We start from the raw sequence: 25,057 nt of genomic DNA on the forward strand, positions 1-25,057 counted from the left end.
TATATTTTTCCCTGCCAGCTTACTTTTTGGTGATTCATTTTATCCCATTTTTTTGTGTGTGTTTCTGTAAATACCTTCATGTTTTGGACTATAGATGAAGACTCAAAAAATTCCCAGGTCAGTTTCCCACTGCTTCTGGAGACTGCTCAATTGGACTACATATGTTTAGCTCTTGTGAAGAAGTCTCTGTCAGGTCCTGTAGCTACATTATTGTTTTCAAGCTCTTGTCCGAAGTCCTTCATGTTTGTTTACATCTTTCTGAAGTTCAGATGAAAACACTTCTGGATTGTCACTGGCCTTGCAAAGAAATGCTTTTTGCCCTTTCTGAATGCAGGCTTCTAAAGACTAAACTTGTGGATTGTGTTATTCTCATGTTGTGGTGCCTCATTTCAATGCATGGGATAAATTGGCTCTTTCTGGAATTGAATCTAAGTGACACATCTTTGCAGCAGGGATAAAACAAGACCCGCTCTGAATTTCACAATTCCATGTTACTGTGTTTTAACTAACATTTATCAAATTATTTTCCTTCCAAACACTACGTATAGCTGCTGTTTTCCCAGGCTTGATTACGCCTAACATTGTCCTTATTCCTAACCTTTTTCTGGCTCTCTTCTGTTCAACATATAATCTGTGAATGATGATTAAGATTTCATTCAAAACTGCTTTCAATATAATAATATATACTGACGAAAATCTGGTCTTTCATAACTTCATCCCTTTTCTGGAAACACATAATGATATTGCCATTTATCCCAAAGATAGCATTCAACCAAAAAAAAACTGAAAAGTTGAAGTATCACTTCTTGTTCATGTACTGTATGGCTTAACTAAAGCCATTACCTTTGTTCTAGACAGTTCCTTACAGTATTGCTCAGCCTAAGTGTCAATTAAATAACTTGATCTTCATTCATTTACCCAGGTTCGGAGTTCTATAAGGATATTTTGGAGTTATTTTGTTTTTGTTCTGCTGAAATTGAGCTACACAAAGTCTATTTGTTAGGATGGAATAATTATGCAACTATTGACAAACTGCTCTGTGATCTTCATTCTCAGCAATCTAGTTGAATACCTCCTAATCTCAGGCATGTGACATCTGTGTTTAAAGAGAGGTGATGACTGCATTATTAAAGCAGTGTGAAAGTGAATTTAGCTGTTAAATAGCATACAGTAAATGGCTAAAAGTAAACTTTTTTTACTGTGGTTTCAGCTAATTCTTTCATTTGACTTGCTGAGATAGACTACCTTAAGAATCTTTTTACCTACTCTCAGTTCACTCATTCAGCCACTTCTGTATAGAAGCACATTCAGATTTTTGGATTTTATGAGAATCTATTTTATAGAGAGAGGGTGTCAAAGGTGGAAAATGCTTTAGGACCAGGAATGAATGCAGTACAAAACAATGAAGGTAGGAAGTAAACACCATCACCTGATGGTGGAAGAGGCCCTGTGCTGCATTACTGCTTGTCAGTGGGCAGAGTGTACTGAGGTACCAGCAAGAGTGCAGCAAGCTTTCTCAAGCCTTTTTATTGCCTTAGAGGCAGCCCATCTATAGCACCCATTAGCAGAAGATCCCATTAGGAAACTCCCAAAACGTTTGTTCTACTCCATAGCAATGCAGATTTTCTGTGGAAAGATCACTTTTTTCCTCCTACTTTGAATTTCAAAAGCTTGTCAACAACCTTCCTCCTTTTCAGTCTCAGGATTAATGTACAAGAACCTTTTCTGTTCCAGTGTGCCTGGTGGAACAGTGCTGTGCCCTTTGACGAGGCTGCTGCTCTTGCACTGTTCTTCTGGCTTGAAGTGTGCTTAAATAGATGTTGCATCCCAGAGCAGCCTGGCAAAGAGCATTTGTCCCCTGATCCTCTGCTCCTTTTGGGAGAGGCATGGGGCAGAGTGTGGAGCTGGTGGTCCCATGTGCCAGAAATTCCAGACAAATGCTGGAAACGCAGCTAGCGAGTATGAGATCAGTTTGTAGCTGATGTATTGTAATTTAGATTGAGATCAGGAATGGTATCATTTTCCCCTCAGAGGCAAGGGAATTCGTTGTGGTGCCTGTGGCTACTCTCATTGCTAGAGAGCTGCTGCAGTCTATTTCTCCAGTGGTTTCATGAGCTAACCACACCTGCTGCTGGTTTCTACAGCACCAATTTACAAGACTGACTGGTTTGGATGAGGAAACCCACATTTCCTGAGGTATCCCAGGAAGCTCAAAAACCTTGCAAAATTTACGCAAGAAAACTACCAGAAGTGGTGATTTTTATTTTTTTTTTTTTAAATTTTTTTTTCCCAGCATTCAGCTCTAGAGAAGGCTATTTGTTTCTCTTTCTTTGGAGGAGGCAGCTGCAGACACATGCTCTCAAGCATGAACTTCTGGTATTGCTCTTGTTACAGTAGTTGGAATCCCTAGCCAATTGTTAGGTTTTAGTCTTGATCCCACAGTATCTTTCTGCCCTAGGAGAAACTACAGTCCTTGAGTGCCCTCACTCAGGTAGGTGAGAAGCTGGGTGGAACAAGCAGATGCATCCATCTTTAACCACAAAGGAGAAGATGTCTGTCTCACTCCTCTGTACCAGCTGCAGGCTGCTTGGACTCTTTGTGATGAGTCAGCCTTAATACTAGAACAAATTTATGTACTTTACATTCTTCTTTTCTCAGTTTGCTTCCTTCTGGGTGAATCATAGACTGTTTAGGGTTGGAAGGAACCTAAAGACCATCTAATTCCTAGGGCCACCTTCCACTGGACCAGGTTGCTTAATGCCCCATCCAACCTGACCTTGAACACTCCCAGGGATGAAGCATCCACAGCTTCTCTGGGCAAGCTGCTCCAGTGCCTCACCATCCTCACAGTAAAGAATTCTCTCCTAATATCTAATCTAAATTTATTCTCTTTTGCCTTGAAGCCATTCCCCTTGTCCTATTGCTGTTTTTCCTTGTAAAAAAGTTCCTCTCCAGATCTCTTGTAGCCCCCTTTAGGTACTGGAAGGTGCTATAAGGTTTCCCCAAAACCTGCAGGCTGAAAAGCCCCAAACTCTCTCAGCCTGTCTTCATAGGAAAGCTAAAGTGGCTGATAGGAATAGTTTAATATAAACTATTGGTGTGGGAAGCTGGATGGAAACAATACTTTTCATCTGTGATGAACAGTTAGATCAGCACATTTCATCCCCTGGAGCTGCATTATTTTTCCTGCATCGAGGCCTTACTGCTTGGGACAACTCTTATAACTGGGGAGGGAGGCCAGGAGGAAAAGGCTGGTCCACACCAGCCTCAGCCCCTTTGGACCTCCAGTCACCAGCTGAAGCTCTCCTATTCTGACCCTGCAGCTCTTCTGAAGTGCTAGAAAGTGTTACAAAATGTCATATATAAAACCTTAGATTGGCTTTTGCATGTGGAATTGTTTGTTATTGTTGTTTAAAAGTTGTTCATTGCAGAATTGTACTGGTTGTGTTTTTTTGTGTGTTCCAATTGAATGTTTAATTGTAATAAACATTATCCCTATTTTTATAGTCCCTTACTCATTTGTTTGTTGCTATTGATGCATTGTTTGTAAGTTTAATAATCCCTTTTAAGTTTGTTACTTTCGAGGTTTTCAAAGCAAACCCCCTCACCAGCAGCATCTTACAAAGACTTTTAACCTGCCCCAGAAGACTTGTAACTTGACACCACGGCAATGGTGAATACTAATGAGGAACTTTCCCTCCAAAACCTCAGTTACCCCAACGACAGCAAACTGTTGGAGGAGAAGATGTTACCAGCACCAATCAGCTATAGGGGTGGGACTGCCAGCAACAAGCTGAGGGGACAGAGATTATAAAAGGACCTGTGAAGTTCGAAGAAGTGCCCTTTAACTGTGGATTAGCTGCAGCTGAGGACCCGACACTGCAGACTTCGGTCTACATCTCTTTTAGAGACTTCTTATATAAATTTGAGTGCAGATTAGCTGCATTCACTGCAGTGCCGCTGAGTTCTGGCTTTGGGACCAAAAACGCCGGTTCGGCCAGAGGATTCCTCAATCCTCAGACCTGGGACTTTTTTTAAATTTCTTTTCTTTTTTCTCCCTCACCCATTATCCCTTTCTCCCCTTGTTCTTTTCCCTTAATAAACACCCTAGTTTATTTGAACCCCCAAAGTTGTGTCTTTTTCCTCACACAAAACTTATGCTTGGGGAAATATGGAGGGGTGGAATTTTTTTTTAAAAAAAGCATTAGACAATTGAGTGAATGTTGTTTAATTCAAAGTTCCTAGAACTCAGTTCTTTTTCCAAAATTACTTATGACTGTCCTGAGAGAATCAGTTTACCACATCACTTTTAATAAAAGGCATTTAAAAAAATAAAAAGGCAGCTTGCAAGGAATTGCAGGTGTAATTCTAAATAGAATTATTACAGAATAATTCCTGTTTAATGCTAGGTACTTAAGGAACTGAAAATATAACTTGCAGGCCCAAATATGTGCTTTGAAATATTAAAGTAATATTGCAAATATAGACAAGACATAGACAAGATCTAGTCTAGGGTAGTGCAAGGTTAAGACTTTACATCTGGAAATGGCAGAATCAACCCATGCAAAATATACAGCTGGAAACCTGTGTTAGTACAGCAGCATATCCGATCAATTTTATGGCACATATTTAACAAATGCTGAAGCATGTGAGTCTCCTGCACAATGACTGCATCCCACCTAGCTGAGGTCTCTATGAGTTCTCTCCATCTCTCTGAGAAGTGCTTTTTGGGCATCTTGCAGGAAAAAAACATGGTAAGGTGTGTTCCATCCTTGAAGAGTCCATAGCCTGACATTGGTGACATGCTAATAAAGGGCAGAGATGGAAAGATACGGGAAAGGATAAAGGGTCACCATGAAATGACAGTCTTATAACACAGCCTGGGCACACTCACAGTTTGATGATTTATTCTCAAGCCTGTAACTTGCAGCAATCCACCCACTCACTCTTCCCAAAGTTCCAGAGGCTTCAGCAGTTTCCACAGTAGGCGGTCAGTGTGATATATTTTTCAGGAAAACATTTTTGAAATGTGATGATAATAGCTGTTGGAACCTCAGCTATTGCATTTCTTACTTTATAGTTTCCTTTAAAATTATCTCCTAACCCTTTCCAGCTAGTCCTGCCAACTAGCTTCTACATTTACCTTAGAAGTGCTCAGGGTATACCCTTTTTAAAATTTGAAATGTTCTTCTTAAATGCAGGTATCTTAATGTCCTGCCTCCTAGCAAGTACACCCTCTCACACGGGAGCATGCAAGGAAAGCTTTGTATTAAGCTCCTCACTCCAAATGAATCTCTAGTGTGTTTTTCTGGCAGAAAGGGAAGCTGTTGGCCTGTGAAAGGATGTCATGTGGTTGTGAAACATTCAGGGCACTGGTAGTTTCAGCTGCATGCACGACTTCATACAGAATCCAAGAACCTAAAATTCTAGTGCTACTGCTTGTATGGTAAACTACTGTTACAAAAAATATTCTTTTTGAAAATAAGAATAATTATTATTGAAAAAGTGCTGAATATGCCATTTTGTATTGTTCCCTCTTTAAAACAAAGACTGTTTTTTCCCGGCCTGAAAGCATTTCTTTTTAAATAAATGTCATGAATCAGAGCAAGGCTTTCTTAAAACCAGAGGTGTAAGAGAATGAGAAATTACACTTGTTTACTTTTCCCAACAGTGAAAAAGCAGGTAATTTCTTACAACTTCTCTTTGCTTAAGAAATGTCTTTAGGGAAATGAGTTGGAAATTAAGGATTCAGCCAAGTGCAGGCATTGAAGTGCACACTTGTGTTCGAGCAGGAGTCGTTACGGGAATTGCTCATGTACTTAAGATGGAGCATGTGCTTTATGCAGCAGAGCAAAGTGAGCTGGCCTTTCTAAATTCAAGACTATATTTATTTTCTTTTTTCTTGTGATGTTTTTTTCTCCCCCTATAAAGTGAAATGGTTGTTTATGAACCTGACTTAACTAGCACAGCCATATGTAATGATGCAGACACATATACAAACTCCTGTGTGCAGATGACCCTGAATCTTCTTGTGAAAATGAGGAGTAGGTCTACCCAAAATGTAATCTTTACCCCAAGTGCTCCATATATTGCCCCTTACTTGCGCCATTCATGGAGGGATAAAGAAGGTATTACCTCTTCATGTCTGGCTAATGATCGGGCCAAAAGTGAATACAGACCCCATCACAGGAATGCAAAGGAGCAAGATGCTGCTGGCATCTGTTCAGAGACAACCCTCCTCTTTGGCTGCCCCACCAAGGTCTTGCCAGTCCAATAGGGCTCTGCCAAGGGGGTTTGTGTGTGCTCCCTGGAAAGCAGCAAAGCCACCTTGCTGGGTTAAGATTTGGGGCCTCCTGGAAAGCATGGAAGCTGATGGCAGCTCTCCCATCTCAAAAGTACTGTGCAGTGTGCTGGTTTGCCTTGCTGCTGGTGTCAAGGGGCCTATGGAAGGACCTCTGTCCTTGCTGAGAATTGTGGGAGGTGTTGGGGTGAACACAATTCTGGCCTTTTTCATTCCTTGTGCTTTTATACATGCATATTCCTTGTTCTGTTATTTCTGCTGAGGGCAATGATAGGTACTTCCAAAGAGGCAAAAGGACTTCTTTTCTTACGGATGAGTGGGAGACACCCCAACATAAAAGAAAACCCCATGTGGTGTGGTACAAGTGGTTAAAAGCAGCCGATACTCTTATCTAGTCACAAACATATTGGTTATTCCCCATCAGAACTGCCAAACCCCTTCTTCTGACAGACTCACACCAGAGCTCTTGTTTACTGCCTGATAGTCCATCTCTTAAACCGTTGCTGAATAGCTATATGTCATAAACCCTTAAGTAACATTTTAAAAAGTAATAATTAAAAAGCCTCATAGGTTTCTTGAGTCTTTTGATCTGCCATGGGCACGTGCCCTAAAGAGACATTCCCTTGACCAATGTGGTTGTATTAAAGACTCTTTAAAAAGTTTAATTGAGAACTTTTCCCATGCATTAAGGTTTGAGGGTAAAGTGAATCAAACCTTGGTTGTCCCCAGAGAAAGGATTCATGACACAGAAGACAATTCTAGGAGATGGATTTTTGTTGGAGAATGTGTGTGCACTTCCTATTTTGTAAGGGTGCTCTCTTTTGATTCTTCGCCCTGTATTCACATGATTTAAACAAAACAACAACAAAAAAAAGGCAACCAAACAAAAAAAAACCCACAATCAAATTTTTATGGTATCAGGGTAGTTGTAAGAACTCTCATATTTTGGTGCTCTTGGAGTTAGTTGATATAGATTACTATTGGAGTAAGACTTTAAATATTTCTCAAACACGAGAGGCCTCTGTCTCTAAGGACCTGGGTGCACAGATGTTGTGCACAGAATGCAAAGATGTGAGCAGCTGAGAGATTCCTGTCCATTCAGAGAAGTACTCAATGTCAGTGTCTCTTTTCCACCTCCTCAGCCAAAATACCCCAAGCTTTGGGGTAAACTATAAAAGTTACCAAATATGGTGATCTTCTGCCTGAGGTATCTTTGTGTGCTAACAATGCTTTAGACTTGTGCATTTTGAAAAGCAGAAAGTTTGGCATTTCAGTGGCAGGAAGACTCTGTGGTTCAATGCTCCTTTCTAGTACGTTGTAATGCTTTTTTTGGCACTGCTACAAGTAAGTCAGGGTTAATATGTCTAATGAACATAAATGAAGCCTGAAATAAAACACAGGGCAAAAAAAAAATTATTGGTAGAGAAAATAAATAAATAATATTGAGGCATACTTGTGGGATTTCCATTGATTTCTTGGGTCGCATATCAAACATAAAGCATAGGTTTAGACTAGATATTAGGAAGAAAATTCTTCACTGTGACGGTAGTGAGGCACAGTAATGGGCTGCTTGGAAAAGTTGTGGATACCCCATCCCTGGGTGTGTCCAAGGTCAGGCTGGATGGGGCTTTGAGCAACCTGGTCTAGTGAAAGGTGTCCCTGCCCATGGTAGGGATATTGGAACAAGATGATTTTTAAGGTCCCTTCCAACCCAAACCATCCTATGACACCACAAACAGGTGAAGGCCATGGTATCTGCTCAAAGAGGTGTGGAGGAAGAAGATGCGTGTTTGTACTGTAGTCTACTGAGCTAGAAGTATTTATATTGAATTCTTCCAAGGCAGCAAATTCTGACCTATTGTAAGTGAATTGAATTAAATTATCGTGAGGTTACTGACTTTAAAGGAGGCACCTGATCTACAGCAATTGAGCAGCTGCATGTATTCAGCCTTCCTCTGCCAGCTACTGGCAAAGGAGACTTATGCAAATAAATAAAGAAGAAAATGCCTTCTTTTGCTGCAGCCATATGCACTAGACACCTAACTTAATTTGTACTTTTGTGTTAATGCTCTACATGAACAAAGGTTTAGTCCATATTGCTATTGGAAGCCATTGCTTTTAAATGGATCCTCTGCATTTATAGTTTTTATCAAGTTGGAAATAAAGTGTTATGATGGAATTAATCCATATCTCTGTCAGAATTTCTCATGATAATAAAAATCTTGTGTAAAACTGTATCTGCTAACAGAGCATACAGACTAGTACTGTCTGTATGCTCCATCAAACAGGCAGCATTCCACTGCTGCCTGCTTGTGGAATTTGTGCTCCTGCAGTGTAGTCCTTAGGTTTGATTTGTTTCCCACTGCAGTCAACAAGAATGTTCTGACCTATTATTTTCATTTGATAAGTGGTTAGAGCTGCATTCCCTTACTCTTACCATGATAACTGTGTGATTGTGTAAGGAAACAAAGATAATCCTAAATTAGACAAGTCAAAAGAACAAAGGATTATTGTGATAAAAAATCAGTTTAAATTATTTTTTTCCATCTAGTTGGACTTTTTTAACTTAATTAAACAAGATTTAAAAAAAGGTGATAGGGTGACGAAGATCATTTTAATAGCTGAGGATTACAAGACAAGCTGAAGAGACTGAGGGCCAGTTCCTCAGATAGACTAACTAGTGTAATGCCTCTGAAGATTTCACCTGTTGCATCTTAACATTAGCTATGTTGATGACATGTAAGTACGGGCAACTCTGTATAAATCTATTTTTCCCTTAAGTTGAATGGGAGGATGTGTGTGACAGATGTGCAACGTGAAGCATATTAATGCAATGTAAAAGTTGACAGGAAATAGTTAATAATCATGACTTCTCCAAACTGTGGTAGCATGTATCATGCATTTAGATGCCTGTTTGTCACTGTTTCAGCACCTAAAAGACTGTACCAAAATGTACTGTAAACAAGAGATAACCTTACTTGAGACACCTGTGTTAAACTGCTCCTGAGAAATTTTCTTATAACTGAAAATTAAAAACAATATTCTAAGTGACAATCCATCCTTCTAGGAAAATAATAATAGAATAATAAAGAAGTCACCTTGTTTCTAATAATCATTCTCCTTTCCCCCCCTCCTTTTTTTTTTTTTTCCTTTTTTTTCTTTTAAACTGATTAAAAAATACTTCCTGGTGCAACTGGAGAACTTGGCAGGCAGTCTGCATTTCAATTGAGCACAACTGCTGCCTTTTTTTCCCTTGGATTCTCCTCTCAGCCCAGCTGTAAAGGCTTCCTCCCTCCGCTGGCTCTGCTCCTTGTGCATCCAGGACCAGGTGGAGTCTGGAGCTGCGGATATTTACATCAGTTTTAATGCTCTTCTTCCTGCAAAATGTTATGGAATTTTTGCCTCCCAGATCTCAAGTCTTCTACATTTGAGAATAGAAATGCTTATTAAGAGACAGTAATAATTACTAAGAGACAGTAATAATATAAATACCCAAAATACACTGAATTTAAAAAGAAATAATAAATAATAGCCTGAATGGAAAACAGAACATGCCACATTACAATACAGAGAGATGTGCTCCCTGCTGTGGTGGCTGGAAATGGGATTAGATAGAAAATCATCTTTGGGAGTTTTGTAGCAAAGGCACTCTGAAAACAGTTGTGAAGTGTCAAAGGCTGGTGTTCTATCACCAGGAGACAAGGTCCCCTCAGCAGCAGTGTTGACATTATACCTACGTAAATAAGTCCACTGACACATGCTGCTTTCCTTGGAAACCAGTTTTTCAGTATTCCATTCTAAGGAAGAACATGCAATAAAGTAGGCACGCACCTGACTGACACCCCTAGCAAAGCAAACCAGGAAATTTCAACTTGGCTATTCATGGGTTGTTATAATTTCAAGGTTAGATTATCTCATGCAGTTATTTCTAGCATTATTCCCCCTTTGAAGTTTGCCTGCTTGCCCACTCTGACATGAACAACAAGATTTCTTGGTAAGGCTGCAAAGAACACTGACAGATCCTCCTCTCTGTGTGTACAGTTCTCCACCACACAGCCCATTTGAAGAGAAGCTAGAAATTGTCAAACCCCTGTTTCAACATGTATAAAAAAAGCACAAGAGAGCATAGCTCTTCTGATGTTCCAGCACCAGTTCAGTGCCTCAGAAATCTCTTCTTTTAACAGTCTCCATGCAATTGTGTATTTCATGTCTTAAAAAAAATCTGAATTATAGACACATTATTTGTAAATTCCATTGGTCTGTAGCCCAAGAACTTATCTCCATAAATTGCTGCTTTGAAAACAATAGGGGAAAAGGCTTCAACATATTTACTTACTTTTAGAAAAACACTGGTGGACAGTTTTTGCCAGTAAAACTGTCTCTGCTGGTTTTTTCCTGATTTGTGATATTTAACTTGTGTCATCTTTGCAAGTTTTCCTCTGAAACAGCGAGGTTTAGAAATCTAATTTAATGAAAGCTGAGATTTTAAATCAAAAATTTTAAAGCAAAAATGGTGGTAATGATATTAACAGTAGAACCAAACATTTCACTGTTCTTGAAGTCATGGGGCATAGACTGAAAGAGACCTCCTGACTCACCTAAACTACTCTTTGTTACTGCACATGAATGTCATAAAATCTTTTTGAAAACATACCAAGTGATATATGTAAACTGTTTAAATGTTTCTTGCCAAATCCATTTGCTACACAGCTATTTAGGTTGTTACTCCTCCAGGGACTGAGCACTTTCTTCCAGGTGGGTACCTACCACTAGGGAGGAGAGATGATACATCTTTGAAAATATTGACTTTGTAATTCCTCTTTGATTATAGGACTAATAGAGGGGAAATAGTTCACTGATTATGTTTTAACTCTATTACATTCATACAAGTTTGTCAGTACTCCCCTATACACCTCTTGCCAGCTTTCATACTGCTGAATCTCTGCCTTCCCATGCCAGCTGCAGGGGAAAAACCAGGACCAAAGGCAGCACCTCAGGAAATGATCCACAGCTCACTCCTCCTATTAGTGATTACTAAAATCTAAGTCTATATAATTAATTTAAATCTCATAGAATTATAGAATCATTCAGGTTGGAAAGGACCAATATGACAGAGTCCAACCATAAATCTAGCACTCTCAAGTCCACCACAAAACCATGTCCCCAAGTGCTACATCTGAATGACTTTCAAATACCTCCAGGGATGATGAGTCCACCTCTCTGCTGGGCAGTCTGTTCCACTGCTTGGCAACACTTTTGACAAAGAAATTTATCCTAATATTAAATCTAAACTTTCTCTGCTGCAGCTTGAGGCCATTTTCTCTTGTCCTATTGTATCTTTCTTGGGAAAAGACTCCAGCCCCCACCTGGTTATACCCTCCATTTAGATAGTTGTAGAGAGTGACAAGGCCTCTCCTGAGCCTCCTTTTCTCCAGACTAAACAACCTCAGCTCCCTCAGCCACTCTTTAGAAGACTTGTGTTCTAGAAATCTTAGTCTCAGTTTTGCCCTTTGCCCAGCAGATGATTATTACCTGATGATTACTTCCATTTTTGCAGAAGCTTTCTGATGTTTAGACACTTTGACCTCCTTGGCATTTGATCAGTTGATTGATGATCTGAAGTAATCACTTAGGGCTTTTTTCAGACTTTCTTAAAAGAAGTCCTGATAGGTGCTCAAAATCTACTGCAGGTAGCTGCAGTAAGGAAGCTGCCCATGCAGGCAGAATTAATGACTGAGGGAAATGAGGCTGTCAGTGGTAGAGAACATGCAACAAAAGGAAATTAAAAAGGCCATTGGTGGAGCTGGGAATGGTAGAGCCTAGGCTGCAAGAGATTTAAAAATACAGATGAAGAAAATGTTATTAGTTCACTTGAATGTAAAAAGAGAAGAAAAAACAGTAATGGTAAAAGGCTGAACACGTATATTTGTGCTTTGCATTTGAGAGAAGCCCAGTGATCTAGAAATTTCAGGATTAAATAAAGGGTTTCAGTATCACTCATAAGAAAGCAGGATACTAAAGAGGAATTTCCTGACTTGCATATTGACAGGCTGAAATTACTTACATCTAAGAGTTTCAGAGTAACTGGATGAGTCTCTGAGATAGTGATTTCCTCCACAAACAGGTATTTGAAACCATGGAAAAGATTAAGACATTTGATCTAGCCTTATCATTGCTGCAGCATTTTCAGAAAGATAAATTATTGTCTAGTTCTGGAGAAGAGAATTGAACAACTAACATAAAAACTGGTAAAGAATGAGCAGGTGAACTTGTTACCACACAATAGTGCCCACTAGCCAAAACCTTTCTGGAAGTTTTCTTCCAGAATCAGGAGTGTTCAAGCAATATGTTCTGAACATTTCAATTGATGTCATACACTTTACATGAGGACCTAGAATAACCTGATTTAAATACAAAATATGCTGAGTGTGTTAAAACGATGTGACTGACAAGTCTCAAACCAAACCTCAGTATCAGGTATGTTTGTAACTGTAAAGACTATTGTGATCCTTAAATTTATGAAGTAAAGTGTTTCCAGCAATATAAATAGAACCTATCTTGCTCTGTATTTTACACAGGAGATATTTTTATGGCACCTTCCAGTTGGTCCAGGAAATCCACCTGGGAATAATTAAAAATAAATAAAAACTGCTTGTAGTGCGCCACAGGGAGAAAATACCTGCCTGAAGAGTCAAGCAGATGTATAGAAGCTGACTAGACTGCAGGTCATGAATATCTCCCAGGCAAAAGGAAATGAAATTGAAAAAAAATCCTATTGATTTTTGAAAATGTGTAACATGTTATAGGAAGCAGAAGTTAGGATATTTCATGTTTGCTGTAGGCTTTCAACTTGGAGGATAAGATGTGAGAGCATTTAATGAGTTGTAATGGATTCTCGCCAAGAAATATCTAAAAGATACTATAAAACTTCTCTGTGATATTCTGGTTTATTGGCTTATATCTAGGCATTTATGACAACTAGATTTAATGACTCTCTTTAAATGGAGCATTTTGATTACAAGTGGACTGTCAGTTTCAGAGATGGATGAAGAGTGACGTGGGGAAAAAGCTGTGAATGGGGATCTGGGGTGGGTCTGTGGGAGAAGACAGAGGGAAGGAGGAGAAACAGTGAGGACTGGAAGTCAGAAAGGAGCTGCAATTTCATCAGCAGATTCCTGCAGAACAACATGTAGTTAGGAAACCACACTGACAGTGTCAGATAGCAGACAAAAACATGGGAGCCTTTCAGTTTCACTGAAAGGGGGGAGTGCTGTAGTAATTCCTAAAGAGCACTTAGCTTCCTCCCAGCTTGGGTACAACCCCAAACTGCTGAAAATCCCACTTGCTTCTCCATTACTCCAGAAGAGACATGTTAGACACTTCCCAGAATCACAGTACTAAATCTTTTGAAGAATGCTTTCATGGACATCTTCTAAAGCATGAAGATTAAAATTAACTCAGACTTCACAGGGCAAAAAAAGGAAATTCCAAGAGAAAAAATAATCCCAAACCCATTTATAAGGTATGGAATCTTTTGGTCAGCCTGAACAGTACTTTGTGGTTCTCTTTTATTTTGCCCTGTCCTCTTCCTCTTTGTGACTGAATTTCATATCACAAAAGGAATATTTCACAACCCACTTTCTGTTTGAAGCTAATAGGAGCTAACCATTCCTGTTGTTGTTCACAGATCAAAAATCTCGGCTAGGAAGTGAAAGTTATTCTAAATAAGTGTGAGAGGAAAACACAGAGTAACCTTTGAGCTTGGTACTTGCTAATCCTGCTTTGATTCTGACACTTGCCTGTAACACTACATGCTTCATGACAGGAGCTGAGCACCACAGTTTCCAACCTCAGTACTTTCATTTCAGTGCTTCTTATTCTGTCTCTGTTATTTATCAAAGAAATTTAGGGTATCAACATAAATTACTTATCTCTCAGGAGATTAATTCTCTCCTTCGTTTGCCGGGTTTTACTGGAAAATAATTCAAAGCTTCCTTACAGAACTGATAGTTCAGGCTTGTCTCTGTTTTCATTCTTTTAAGTTTCATGGTAGGGATATTGGGTATTTTCTAGTAAGAATCACTTCCAAAATATTTAGTATTTTTTAATGTGAGCTAATTTTAATTTCAAGAGAAACTCCTGTTGAATTTGCATGCACTCAGACTGCAAAAATTAATATTTCCATCAAAAAGCGTTCACAATCACATTTGCTTTGGGATTATGCATTAGTAATGTGGACACTGAGTTAATTTAGCTTGTTGGAGAACTCTGCTGAAGTCATTTATATGCCTGTAACTATGGAAATATGCCAGCATCCTGTGTTAAACCAAATCATGAGCATCCAGTCAATGAAAGACTTAGAAACTTAAGTTCTGTACTGTGTTCAGGACAAAACATGATTTATTTAAGTAGGACACTGATTCCTTGTTGTTACCTTGCCTTTGGAGGCAATATTAAATAATAAGTTATAATAATGATAATAATTTTTTTCTTTTTTTTATTTTTCTGACAACATGATATGTGCAGATTTTCCAATGCTTTGCTGAGGATCAGGTGCATTACATCACACAGGTCAAAAGACCTTTAATAAAGCATATAACTAGGCAACTAGATGAGTCTGTGTAAATAGTGTTTGGAAATGGGTACATTGGAAAAGCTTTAATATCCAAGATGGTTTTGAGCTGAATTGTTGTGATAACAGCAACTGGTGTCATGACGATTTTATTGAAAACTGGTGTCATTGTGGACATTATGCTCAAGTATAAGTGGTGGAAAAAGCATAATGAAAAAAACTTGTACTGATGGTAAGAAATATCTCAAATTGACTGCTGTAGATGCCTTTAGTGTTGATTGAGGGACTGGGCAGGAGGGCCTGCTCTCAGTTTAATAATTTGCATGGGTGTTCTGCAGGTCTCTTGCAGCAAAACTTCCACCTGAATCTCTGAAAATTTGAACAGGGTGTTCCTGTGTCGTTCATTTCTGAGGCAAGGTTTGTCTGGGACTCTACTGTTCTTGTCCCTGAGGTGGTGACACAATTCAGGGTGAAAACCTGCTGATCCTGTCAGGCTGGACAAGATTTTGGGCCTTACTGGTCTAACATGCTCCGCTATTTGAAAAATGTAATTGGAGGTTTTAGCCATGCTCCTGAGGCCTTGCTGTCTGAGGAGAAAAAGTTCTAAACTGTTCTAAACTGTTCTGTCCTCTGGCTCCTGCCTTTACCTTGTCTATATCACATAAAATATCACATAAAATCATTTAGTCAACCACTCACATAGCTTGAGCAAAAACTATTTTACAACTGTTCTAAAGTAGAGGGTTGATGTGGAGCTCTAATAAACTTGTTAGAGATGGAGATTCAAAGGTTTTGGCACTTTCTAAAATTAATTTAGACCTTTGAAAGGCAGTGTGAAAGTTTGGACCAGCTCCTTTGTCACTGGTAATGAAAGAAGAAAAAAAACCCCAACTATCTATAACAGTGTCTCAGATTTCATGTTGCTGAACAGGATTTTCAGATATTTGTAATCTGACTGTAGTTGTCTATAGCAATGTAAAGAGTAATTTGGAATCGGTGACTATGTAAAGGTATCCATACAGTCCCCAACTCTGACTTTGTGAAAATTTACCTACCCTTGTTAGTGTGCTGGTTAATATTGGTTTTGAATATGCAAAAATAGGATGATGCACTCTTATTTGAATGTAAGTGTTGTGAGCAAACTCCCTACTAGATTAAATTGTCCTGGGTTCATCATTAATGTTAATTTGGAGCAAATTGTAATGGTCCTTCTTGTTTTAATTCTTATGACTACTGAAACCCAAGGGTCAAGGGTTTGGAGAATATGAATCCATTCCCATATCAAAGCAACTTGCAATTAAATTAAATCTATTTCTCCACATAAGTAAATGACTTGGGATATAATAGTTGCAGTTTCCTCCTATTCTTACTTTTTTTTTCCTTGGTGAAATTTCATGTCATAAATTATATATTACAGTATTATGACAAGAAATATCCCTTAGTATGCACAGCCAGTGCCATTATGGATAACAGATGCCTCATGCAAAGCATGAGTATGTATGCATGTCTATGTATGGAGTACATAGACATGGAAGAAAAACACAAAGCACAACAATGGCTTTGAGTGGAAAAAGGGGATGAGTATCCAACTCCTTGTCTGCATGTGAATCACTGTAGTGTTACCAATATGTCATCTTTTCTCTACTTAAGAGCCTATAAATACTTCCAGGAGCACATCTTCTTGATAAACTGGTGTGAGACCCTGTGCCAAACAAATTTCGGACTGGTTCTCAGAAACAGAAAAAGATTCAGGACCAAGAGGGAAAAAGGTGAACTTTACCAGCACTGTAGGTAGTCAGGTTTCTGTAACCACTGGGCCTTGGAGGGGGCCACTCCTGAGCAGCAGGAGCGTGCTGGGTGGGTGGGTGGAGGCTGTCCCAGATGTCTCTGAGAACTGAGTTAGACACATTGCTACGAGTCACACCCTCAGGGAAGTTTTGTTCTCGTCACTGACTTGGAGGGAGCAAAGGAAGACTTGGTTACAGTTATCCACTGTGAGTATCTATGACTGCTTCCGGTCAGTTAAGGTTTCAGAATGCCAAGGATACATTTGAGAGCTGTACACCAGTACCTTTGGGCTGGGATTCCAATTACCAAGAACCTCAACTATTAAAAAACTAACTTTCCTTTAGAACAAAAAAAAAAAAAATCTAGAAATCAGAGAGCTTCAGCAGCAATGTGTGATTATTTCAAAGGGTGTAGTGATAAGGAAGTTAACTTTTTATTACAATTTTCTGCCCCCAGATAAGGTCATAACCTTGGCAGGGATTTGGCATTTAGTATTGCAGTGGCTGAAGAATTTAGGATTGCTTTGCATATTTATAATAATTTGTCACCTCCTTTAGGTAACAAGTGTCCACAGGGCAAATGGCTTTGTTGAACATTGGCAATTTAAGGACTGCTTAAAACAGACACTTTTCAAGACGTTTTTAAAAGTAAATTAGTCTTTGTCTAAGAATAAAAACAAATCTGAAATCTATTTACCTGAATTAGGCTTTAATTAGAATTTAGTGCTGGGATTAAGAAAATATCTCATTGCTTTAGTTTCATCGTTGGGATTATGATGGAAATTCAGTGCTCTACAGAATGCCACCATAAACTTGAGCGTCATTTATGTGCCATGCAAACCCTCTAGAAGTAATTGCCAGAGATTAAAAGATTTAACAGCTGTGCTATAGTATTAAGGATTGTAAAATAAAATAAGATTTTTTTAAAAAACAAACCAAACAAACAAAAAACCAAACAAAAAACCCACCCAAAAAAACCAAAAAAATCAAACCTAAAAAACACCAACCCAAGACACAATCTCTTGTCTCTTTTTAAAAACTCAAAGTTCTGCACCACACATGTTACACTGTCTTTAAATAAATATTTGATGAGTGACTGAATGTTAACTACTAGGCATTGGTATTGGCTTCAGTATTGCAAAAATCTTCAGTCACAGTTTCCCTTCTCTCTGAACATTCGTTCAGCATGCACTGCTTTTGTGCTTGTTGATATGGTTCCTCTACCTCCTCTGTGGTTATAATTTTCTTGGGGATAAGTGATAATACACACTAAAAACATTACTACAAAATTTGGCTTTTAAAATCCACCTAGAGGAATGTTTACCCTTCCCACTTTCTAAAATATTCCTGTTACTGTTGCTGGCTTTGAGTAAAACATGCTGTTTCTGATCTTGCACCCATGTTTCCTCCTCAAAGCTGCTGTCAGGGAGCAGCAAGAGGCTGCAGACCTCTTCTGCCCAAAGCTAATGCTGACAGCTCGTGTAGGTGATACAGAGGGTGACGTAAATAGGTTGAAAAGGAATAGGAGGCAATCATCAATATTACACCTGTAGGGTGCCTAACTTCCAGAAACATTGCAAAGGAATTTATGAAAAGTAAGTGAAGGCTGCATCCACTTCATACTTCATTTTCATTAAATTGGATTTTACTGCATTTTATACCAAAAAGCAAATATTAATAGATTATACTCCTAGAATAACCTCACTCCTCTTCAGGATTTTTGTTAATGTGCTGGAATCTTGTTTGCACTCTACATGATGAGACGGTAGCAAATGTGTTCAGCTTTTACTGTGTATGGACCAATTAAAAAAAATGCCCACCTTGGAATAGTATTTCTAAATGCTAAAATATTGAAGGTCAAGAGGAAAACACAAAACCCTTCTCCATTTAACAGGATGGATTGCATCTGTTTTCTCCCTGGTTTCTTGGTTGAACTTTCTCAGAATTTCAAAATTATGTTTTCTAATATCATTACAGGACTGTTTCTGTGTACTTCATCATGGGTTTTCTTTCTAATCTGATTGTATTGCAACACACTGCTGTGTTAATTAGACTTTGTTTGACCACCTTTCCTTGGGTTAAGCCTAAGATATCCTCAGTATGTCATTTTGAAAAAGGCAAAGAGATAAGCAGAGTAATTTTAAGCCTTCTAATATTTACAGGTACATTCCCAACATTTTGGCCATCATGTCTTTTTTTTTTTTTTTTCATGAGACTGTGATGGCTGAAATGTCTGGAAAGTGTCTGTAAGTAATCAATGCCTCAAAATCCTGGGGCTTATCTGTAAGCCTTGCTTGAAGGTGTGCACTCAGTATTTGGGAGCTCTCAAAAACATCTTAATGTCTCATTCCCTAAAAACTACATTTTAGACTGGTAGATCCAGGATATCGTATAGACTGTGTATTGCTTTCTGCCTAGGGCAATGGGCAGTGCTGCTGTAAGATATTCTTAGTATATGTATATGTGTAAGGGCAATCTATGCATCCTGCTTTATAACAAATTTTATTATTGTTGTCATTATTGTAATTATTATTATTATTATTATTATTATTAATAATAATAATAGTAGTAGTAATAGTAGTAATACCCCCAAAAGGTTCAGGCATATTTTTTTATTTCTACCTGAGTAGTCCCTACTGTCTCTTGTAGACCTTATTCTATCTATGAATTCTATTTAGATCATATTCTATCTATTCTATCTATGCTTCAAAAGCATCCCTGTTCCCCTGCTAACAAATTAACCCAAAGTTTGAAATTTTACTGTCTCATTTGCTATTGTGCTTAATAAATGTTCTGTGGCTTCAACTTACTCTGGTATGATTAAGTGAAGAATCCTGTCGTCTTCTTCCAAAAGATCAGCTGTGTTGAAAAACAGGCCCCTCTTTTCTCCCCTTCCTTTCCCATCATGTCATTATTTGTTATTACAAGCATTAACTTTTTGCTTTTGCAGTGTTGAGGAGCCAGAAAAAGAAAGAAATTAGACAGGGATTACTAATGAAGATAAAACACTTTATCCTCTCAATAATCTGTCCTTAAGAGCTGTTTTTAATTTTAAAAATTATGCACCCCCTCCAAGAGATGGAGTATCCATGTTTTCTTCTGACTGCTCTGGAGCATTAATTGCTGAGCACTGTCAAACTTCTGTTTTACCAATACTCTTCAGTCAGTACAGGTGCCAGTAGCACGCATACATAAACCGGAATATGAGAAGTGCTTTCACTTGGCTGACGATGGCTATGCACATTCAAACTGATGTAAGTGCTGATTTGGATAGTTGATTACATACATATGCATATCTTTGGAAAAAACAATGCAGCATAACTGGTCCTAAATCACTGGTGTGTTTCAGAATAAGTGGCAGTAATCAGGAGCTTGCCAGCATCTTGTTTGGGTGATAGGGTGTTCCCCATGAGCACCAGGGCCCCTGTCACTATCCTGTGCAAATTTCCTAGTTTGTCAATGTAGTTTAAGCTTCAGTGTGGGCTGTGAAAGTTGCTCTCACACCACCGGGGCTTTTTTGTGTCTCTCTTCCCCAGAGTTTAGTCTAGACACAGATGACATAAACTGGTCCCCCCTAGGCTTGAAGGACCCTTCAAAAGCCCACCTGATACCAAAGCATATGTCAATCACTTTTCAAATACATCACATGAAGGCTGTTTTTAGAAATTAAAAGCTTGTGTTCCTATAGCATCTCTAGACAAATTCATATAGGAACAATGTGGGTCATCTTCTCCAATATTTTCCAGAATGGAATGGATAAGACATTCCATTCAGTTTTTATTTCCTCTGACCAGTAAAAGAAGTAAATGTGCTCACTAAGTGTGTAGCTCCTATTGAAGCTTCTGAGTAGTATAAGTTTAGAGAAAGTCCATGTTATGGTGGGTATTGCTGTTAATAAATACTGACTCATCATAAAGGAAATTCAAGTAGCAATGAGATGCATTTGAAAATTAAATTATGTGATTTTCTGCACTGTTCTCCAGCAAGGAGAAATTCCAGCAAGCCTTCCTGAACGTGCTGTGGGGTCCCTTATCACCACAGAATGCATCTAGTAAATTGACAGTGGTATTAAAGATACATTTGACCTTCCCCTCCCTGAATAGCCCTGGGAAAGAGAGTGAATTAATAACTAAAGTAAGCTCTATAGGACGGGCCATTTGTTTTTTCATGCTCAAGATGACAGCTCATTTGCCAGAAATAACAGTATACACAACTTCAAGAACTGAAGCTGCGAGGGAGCTGTAAGAATCTCTCAGTCTTGTTTGCTTCACCTTCCTGATGCAGCAGCAAGATTCCTGTTTTTCTGGGCACCAATCTGTCTGTGCAGAGGAGGACAGGACAGGTGGTGGTTCTTGAGTGGCACTCAGATATGAGCTCTCCCACTGTAAAAGCACCTTCAGGCCCTGCTGGCTAAAAGAGCAAGAGATTTACACTGTTAATCAACTTCACTGTATCCATGCAGGCAGAGCCAACAGGAGTCTGGCCAATGAGCAAGATGTGAAATAATTAAAATTTACTGAGTGGTTTAGATTTAGTCAGTTTGAATGCTTTTCTTGTCTGATTTTTGAAGGCAAGTTGTTTATCCAAGTGAAGTGCTTTAAGATACAGCAAGGAGCATCGACATCAGCAGAGATCAATGAAGGATGAAGAGATCTATTTAATCTAGGAAATGAGTGACTTGGGTCTTTGATCCTGTTGCATTCTTGTATTCCCAGAAGGTTAAATTTAGTCCTGCATACACAAATGCTGTTTGACTAAGTTTACTTAGGTTTTAAATATTTGTGGGTTTCTTTTGTTTAGGCTCTCTAGCATAAAAAGAAAAAAAGCCCAACTGTTACTACATAATTAGGCTGTTGCTGTGTAAGCATGTGTAGGTCTTTTCAGACTCGAGAGTAGAATATGCAAATTCAAACCCAAACGCATTTCTTTAAACTTTCATACTGTATAATAGAAAGGAAGACACCCTCTGACCCATTGTATACAAAGCAGCCTCTGAAGTAGCATAGGGACATCGCTCAAATTTGAATTAGCAAGAAATAAGTCTTGTTTAGCTCATGTTGCCTGCATGTTGCCTGGTACTTCCATTTTCCAGAAGTAAAGAAAACCTCATGCAGCCCAATGCAAAGGTTGTGCATTTGTTTCAAGACATAAAAATGTAATGTAAGCTTTAGAGAACATGAGGATAAGGCTGAAGCTTCTACCGTGCTGAAAGACAATATCAGGAAATATTCTCATAATACTTTGTCTAGGAAGGCTAGTTGCTTTGGTGTAAAAATAAACAGATATCAAAGCAAGAGGTTTTTTTTTATTATTTACATTTATCTTAACTGCAGCAAGCCATAGCAGGTGCTAGCATGAGATGAGTTTTGGTGCTTCTTGCCACAGACTCGCTTCACCATGTGTCATCAACCACGAGTTTTAAAAATGCCTGAAACTGAAATATGCATTACAGCACAGAAAATAAAATCGAAAAAACAGGGAGAGGAAGGAAGTCTCATCAGGGAGACAAAAGTACAGCCCTTGCTTCCTTGCACATCCCTCTGCTCCCAGCTGTCGCCACACTCCCTCTCCTCCGTGCGCGACCCGGGCCGAGCTCAGCCGGGCCGGAGCAGGGCTGCCCCGGACACCTGCCATGGCTCCAGGGCCTCGCCCCAAACCCGCACCGTCTTGCGGCTTTTATTTTCGAAATTTTAAATTTACTTTCTGAACACCTCCTGCCTCGGGCTAACCGGGGGGCGCTCCAGGGGGCGAGGGCGGGGCGGCTCTCGCTTGCGGGAGCAGCGCTCGGTGCCGGGCCAGCACCGCAGCTGCTCCGCGGCCGCCGGGCAGGTGCCGCGGTGGCCCAGGGACGGCATCGGCGGGGAGATACCGCTGCTGAAAACAAGAAAGAAAGAAAAAGAAAGTTGAATAACCAAAAACTCAAATTACTAAAAAATAAGAGAGCGGCGGAGGGGGCGGTGCCCGTGTGCGAGAGCAGCGCCGCAGCCGGAGCGGTGCCGGCGGTGCGGAGTGCCCCCGCTGACCCCCGGCCGGGCTGGGGCGGGGGCGGGGAGCCCGGGGCGCCCCGCCGGCCCCCATTGGCGGGCGCGGCGGCGGGGGCGGGGCCGGGCCGTGCCGGGCCGGGTCCCGGCGGAGGGGGCCGGCCCTGCCCCCGCGGCCGGCGGCGGCCCAAGGTTTAAAGTGAGAACTTTTCTGCGGGCGGCGCCGACCTGCATAGCCCCGTCGCCGCGTCGCTCCTGTCCCACCGCAGCAGCCGCCGCCACCGCCGCCTCCCCCGGGCGGGCCGTACAATCCTCGGCAGTGTCCTGAGACTGTACGCCCGCCTCGGGGGCGACCCGGCCGAACCGGACCCCGCACCCCGCCCGCCGCCGCCCGCGGAGTCTCGCGTCCTGTGGGCAGGTGCTGAGCGCGCCCCGGCCCGAGAGGCGGCGCAGGAGCCGGCAGCAGCCGCCGCGATGACAGCTGACAAGGAGAAGAAAAGGTGAGGGGCCGCGGGCGAGGCGCCGGGCTGCTCGGGCCGCTGCGTCCACCTTCTGCGGCTGCCCTCTCCGGCCGCTGGACTTCCCGCGGGCAGGGGCCGAGAGGGCACTGCCTGCGGGACGGCGCGGCCTCGCCTCCCCCCGCCGCGGCTTCTGTGCGAGGGCTCGACCCGGAGCCTTTGCGGGGACCGGCTGCGGCGGGAGTGAGTTAGTTCGCCCAGCCCGGGCGGGAAGAGGGGCAGGGGAGCAACGCCACGCTCCTTCGGGGTAACCCGAGCTCCATCCGGGCCGCCGCCGAGCTGGGGAGCGCGTACCCCGGGAGCTGCCCCAGCGGGCGGCGCCGCGGCCGGCAGCACACCCGGCCCCGGGCCGGCGGAGGCGGCCCCCGGCCGTGCTGGGCTGCGGGCAGGTGCACCTGGCAGGCAGGGCCAGCCACTCGGTGTGCGGCCACTGTCATGTACGCCATGGCAGGGCTTGGTATCAGCGAGGACAGAGGTAGTAGGAAACTATTTTGCAGTTGAGGACTGTTTTTCAAAGGGTTTTGAAGGCATCAGCACTCTTAGCAAAACGTGTTTCATAATTAAGGTCGCGCGGATGAAATTGCCTTCTATGTAAATATTTCGACACCTCTCTCCAGTCCGAGACGCTGGCCGCGGTGCATTTCCCGCGGTTCATGGAGCTCTTCAGCTGTCAGCGCGTTTTCCTGGGGGACCGAGAGCTCCAGAAGCGCCCAGCGCCTCGTTTGTTGCTGCCCTTCGAGAGGGATGTAAAGCTAGACATTCCTACACTGCCAGAGCGACCCTTCCAGAGGAAATCAAAGTAACGCACTGGTGGTTTTGTATTTCATCAAAGAATGTGTTTTCTTGTTGGTTCTTGAGAACAAACGTCAAAATAAAACTCAGAGGTCCATAACACAGAAGTTACAAGTGGAGATTAAGAGAATTATCGACTTGTTGCTCCAAAGCTCTAAACAATTCCTATGGATGAGTGAGGGCACGGACATAGGGAAAACTAAGCAAGTGAATAAAGGTCTGTGAAGTATTGTAAAAGGATATGTATTGAATTTGTTTTGTGCAGCAGGCAGTCACAAGGATCTGTCGATTATCAGCACGAGTTACTGTCCTGTCTATAGATTCTGAGTGATGTGGTTTACAGACTAAGAATTTTATTTTATTTGTCATGCGTTCTATCTAGATGATGATGATGCAGTTAACTTTAAACCCTGGGTTTTTGTTTGTGTAGTAGCTCCTTTTTTATTGAGTCACCCTATGACGATGTAATAGGAGAGATGTAGTAGTATAAATCATATGTTTTCCGTGTAGTTCTGTTTTCCTCAGTTTATCAGACACTTGTGTATTAAGGTTAAACAGTTGGCTTAAGTGTATTTTGTTCTAGGTAGAGTGCAGAGTACAAATATACGTACATTTTGTGTCTTAGGTTGAAAAAGTAAAAAATTATAGTACAGTACAATGTAGTTAGAATAAAGAGTTATAAGAAAACTATATAAGGCAAGAGGATTAAATAGTGTCTGTATTGGAAATACACTGCATTCATTGTATCACCACTTTTTAATGGGGCACTCTTAATCTCTTCAGTTTTAACCTCTTACTTTCAAGCAGAGTGAGGGATTGATTGAGAGCTGTGTAATCTTGCAGATCAGCACACTGAAGTGGTTTCTGGAAATAGTCTTCAGATACAACACAGGCTTTACAGTACTGAAGTCTGAACCATGATCCTGACTCTGTCACTGGTTTTAAATATTGTGACGTTCAGTGACAATTTTTCTATTTCTCTCAGAAGTAAGCTAATTGTTATCTAGTTCATGGGATTGTTGTGTAAATTAATGTTTGTGGAAGAACTGGGAGAGTGTCCTGTGAGGGATTTCAGATAGCTGGCTTGTGGCCCCCCTGTCAGTGCA

General features: G+C 40.8%; 1 protein-coding gene across 1 annotated transcript in view; it reads left to right on the forward strand.

The window, feature by feature from the left end:
- The first annotated feature begins 22,850 nt into the window (after window positions 1–22,850).
- EPAS1 (endothelial PAS domain protein 1) overlaps window positions 22,851–25,057 on the forward strand; it is a 74,665-nt gene continuing 72,458 nt past the window's right edge. Inside the window, exon 1 of the mRNA XM_014252896.2 lies at window positions 22,851–23,141. Coding sequence (XP_014108371.1) covers window positions 23,116–23,141 — 26 coding nt within the window. The 5' untranslated portion in view covers window positions 22,851–23,115. The remainder of the gene's footprint in view (window positions 23,142–25,057) is intronic.

Source organism: Pseudopodoces humilis, chromosome 3, assembly GCF_049639895.1.
Source record: "Pseudopodoces humilis isolate 2021_Gansu_Grassland_sample_001 chromosome 3, ASM4963989v1, whole genome shotgun sequence".
Taxonomy (NCBI): Eukaryota; Metazoa; Chordata; class Aves; order Passeriformes; family Paridae; genus Pseudopodoces; species Pseudopodoces humilis.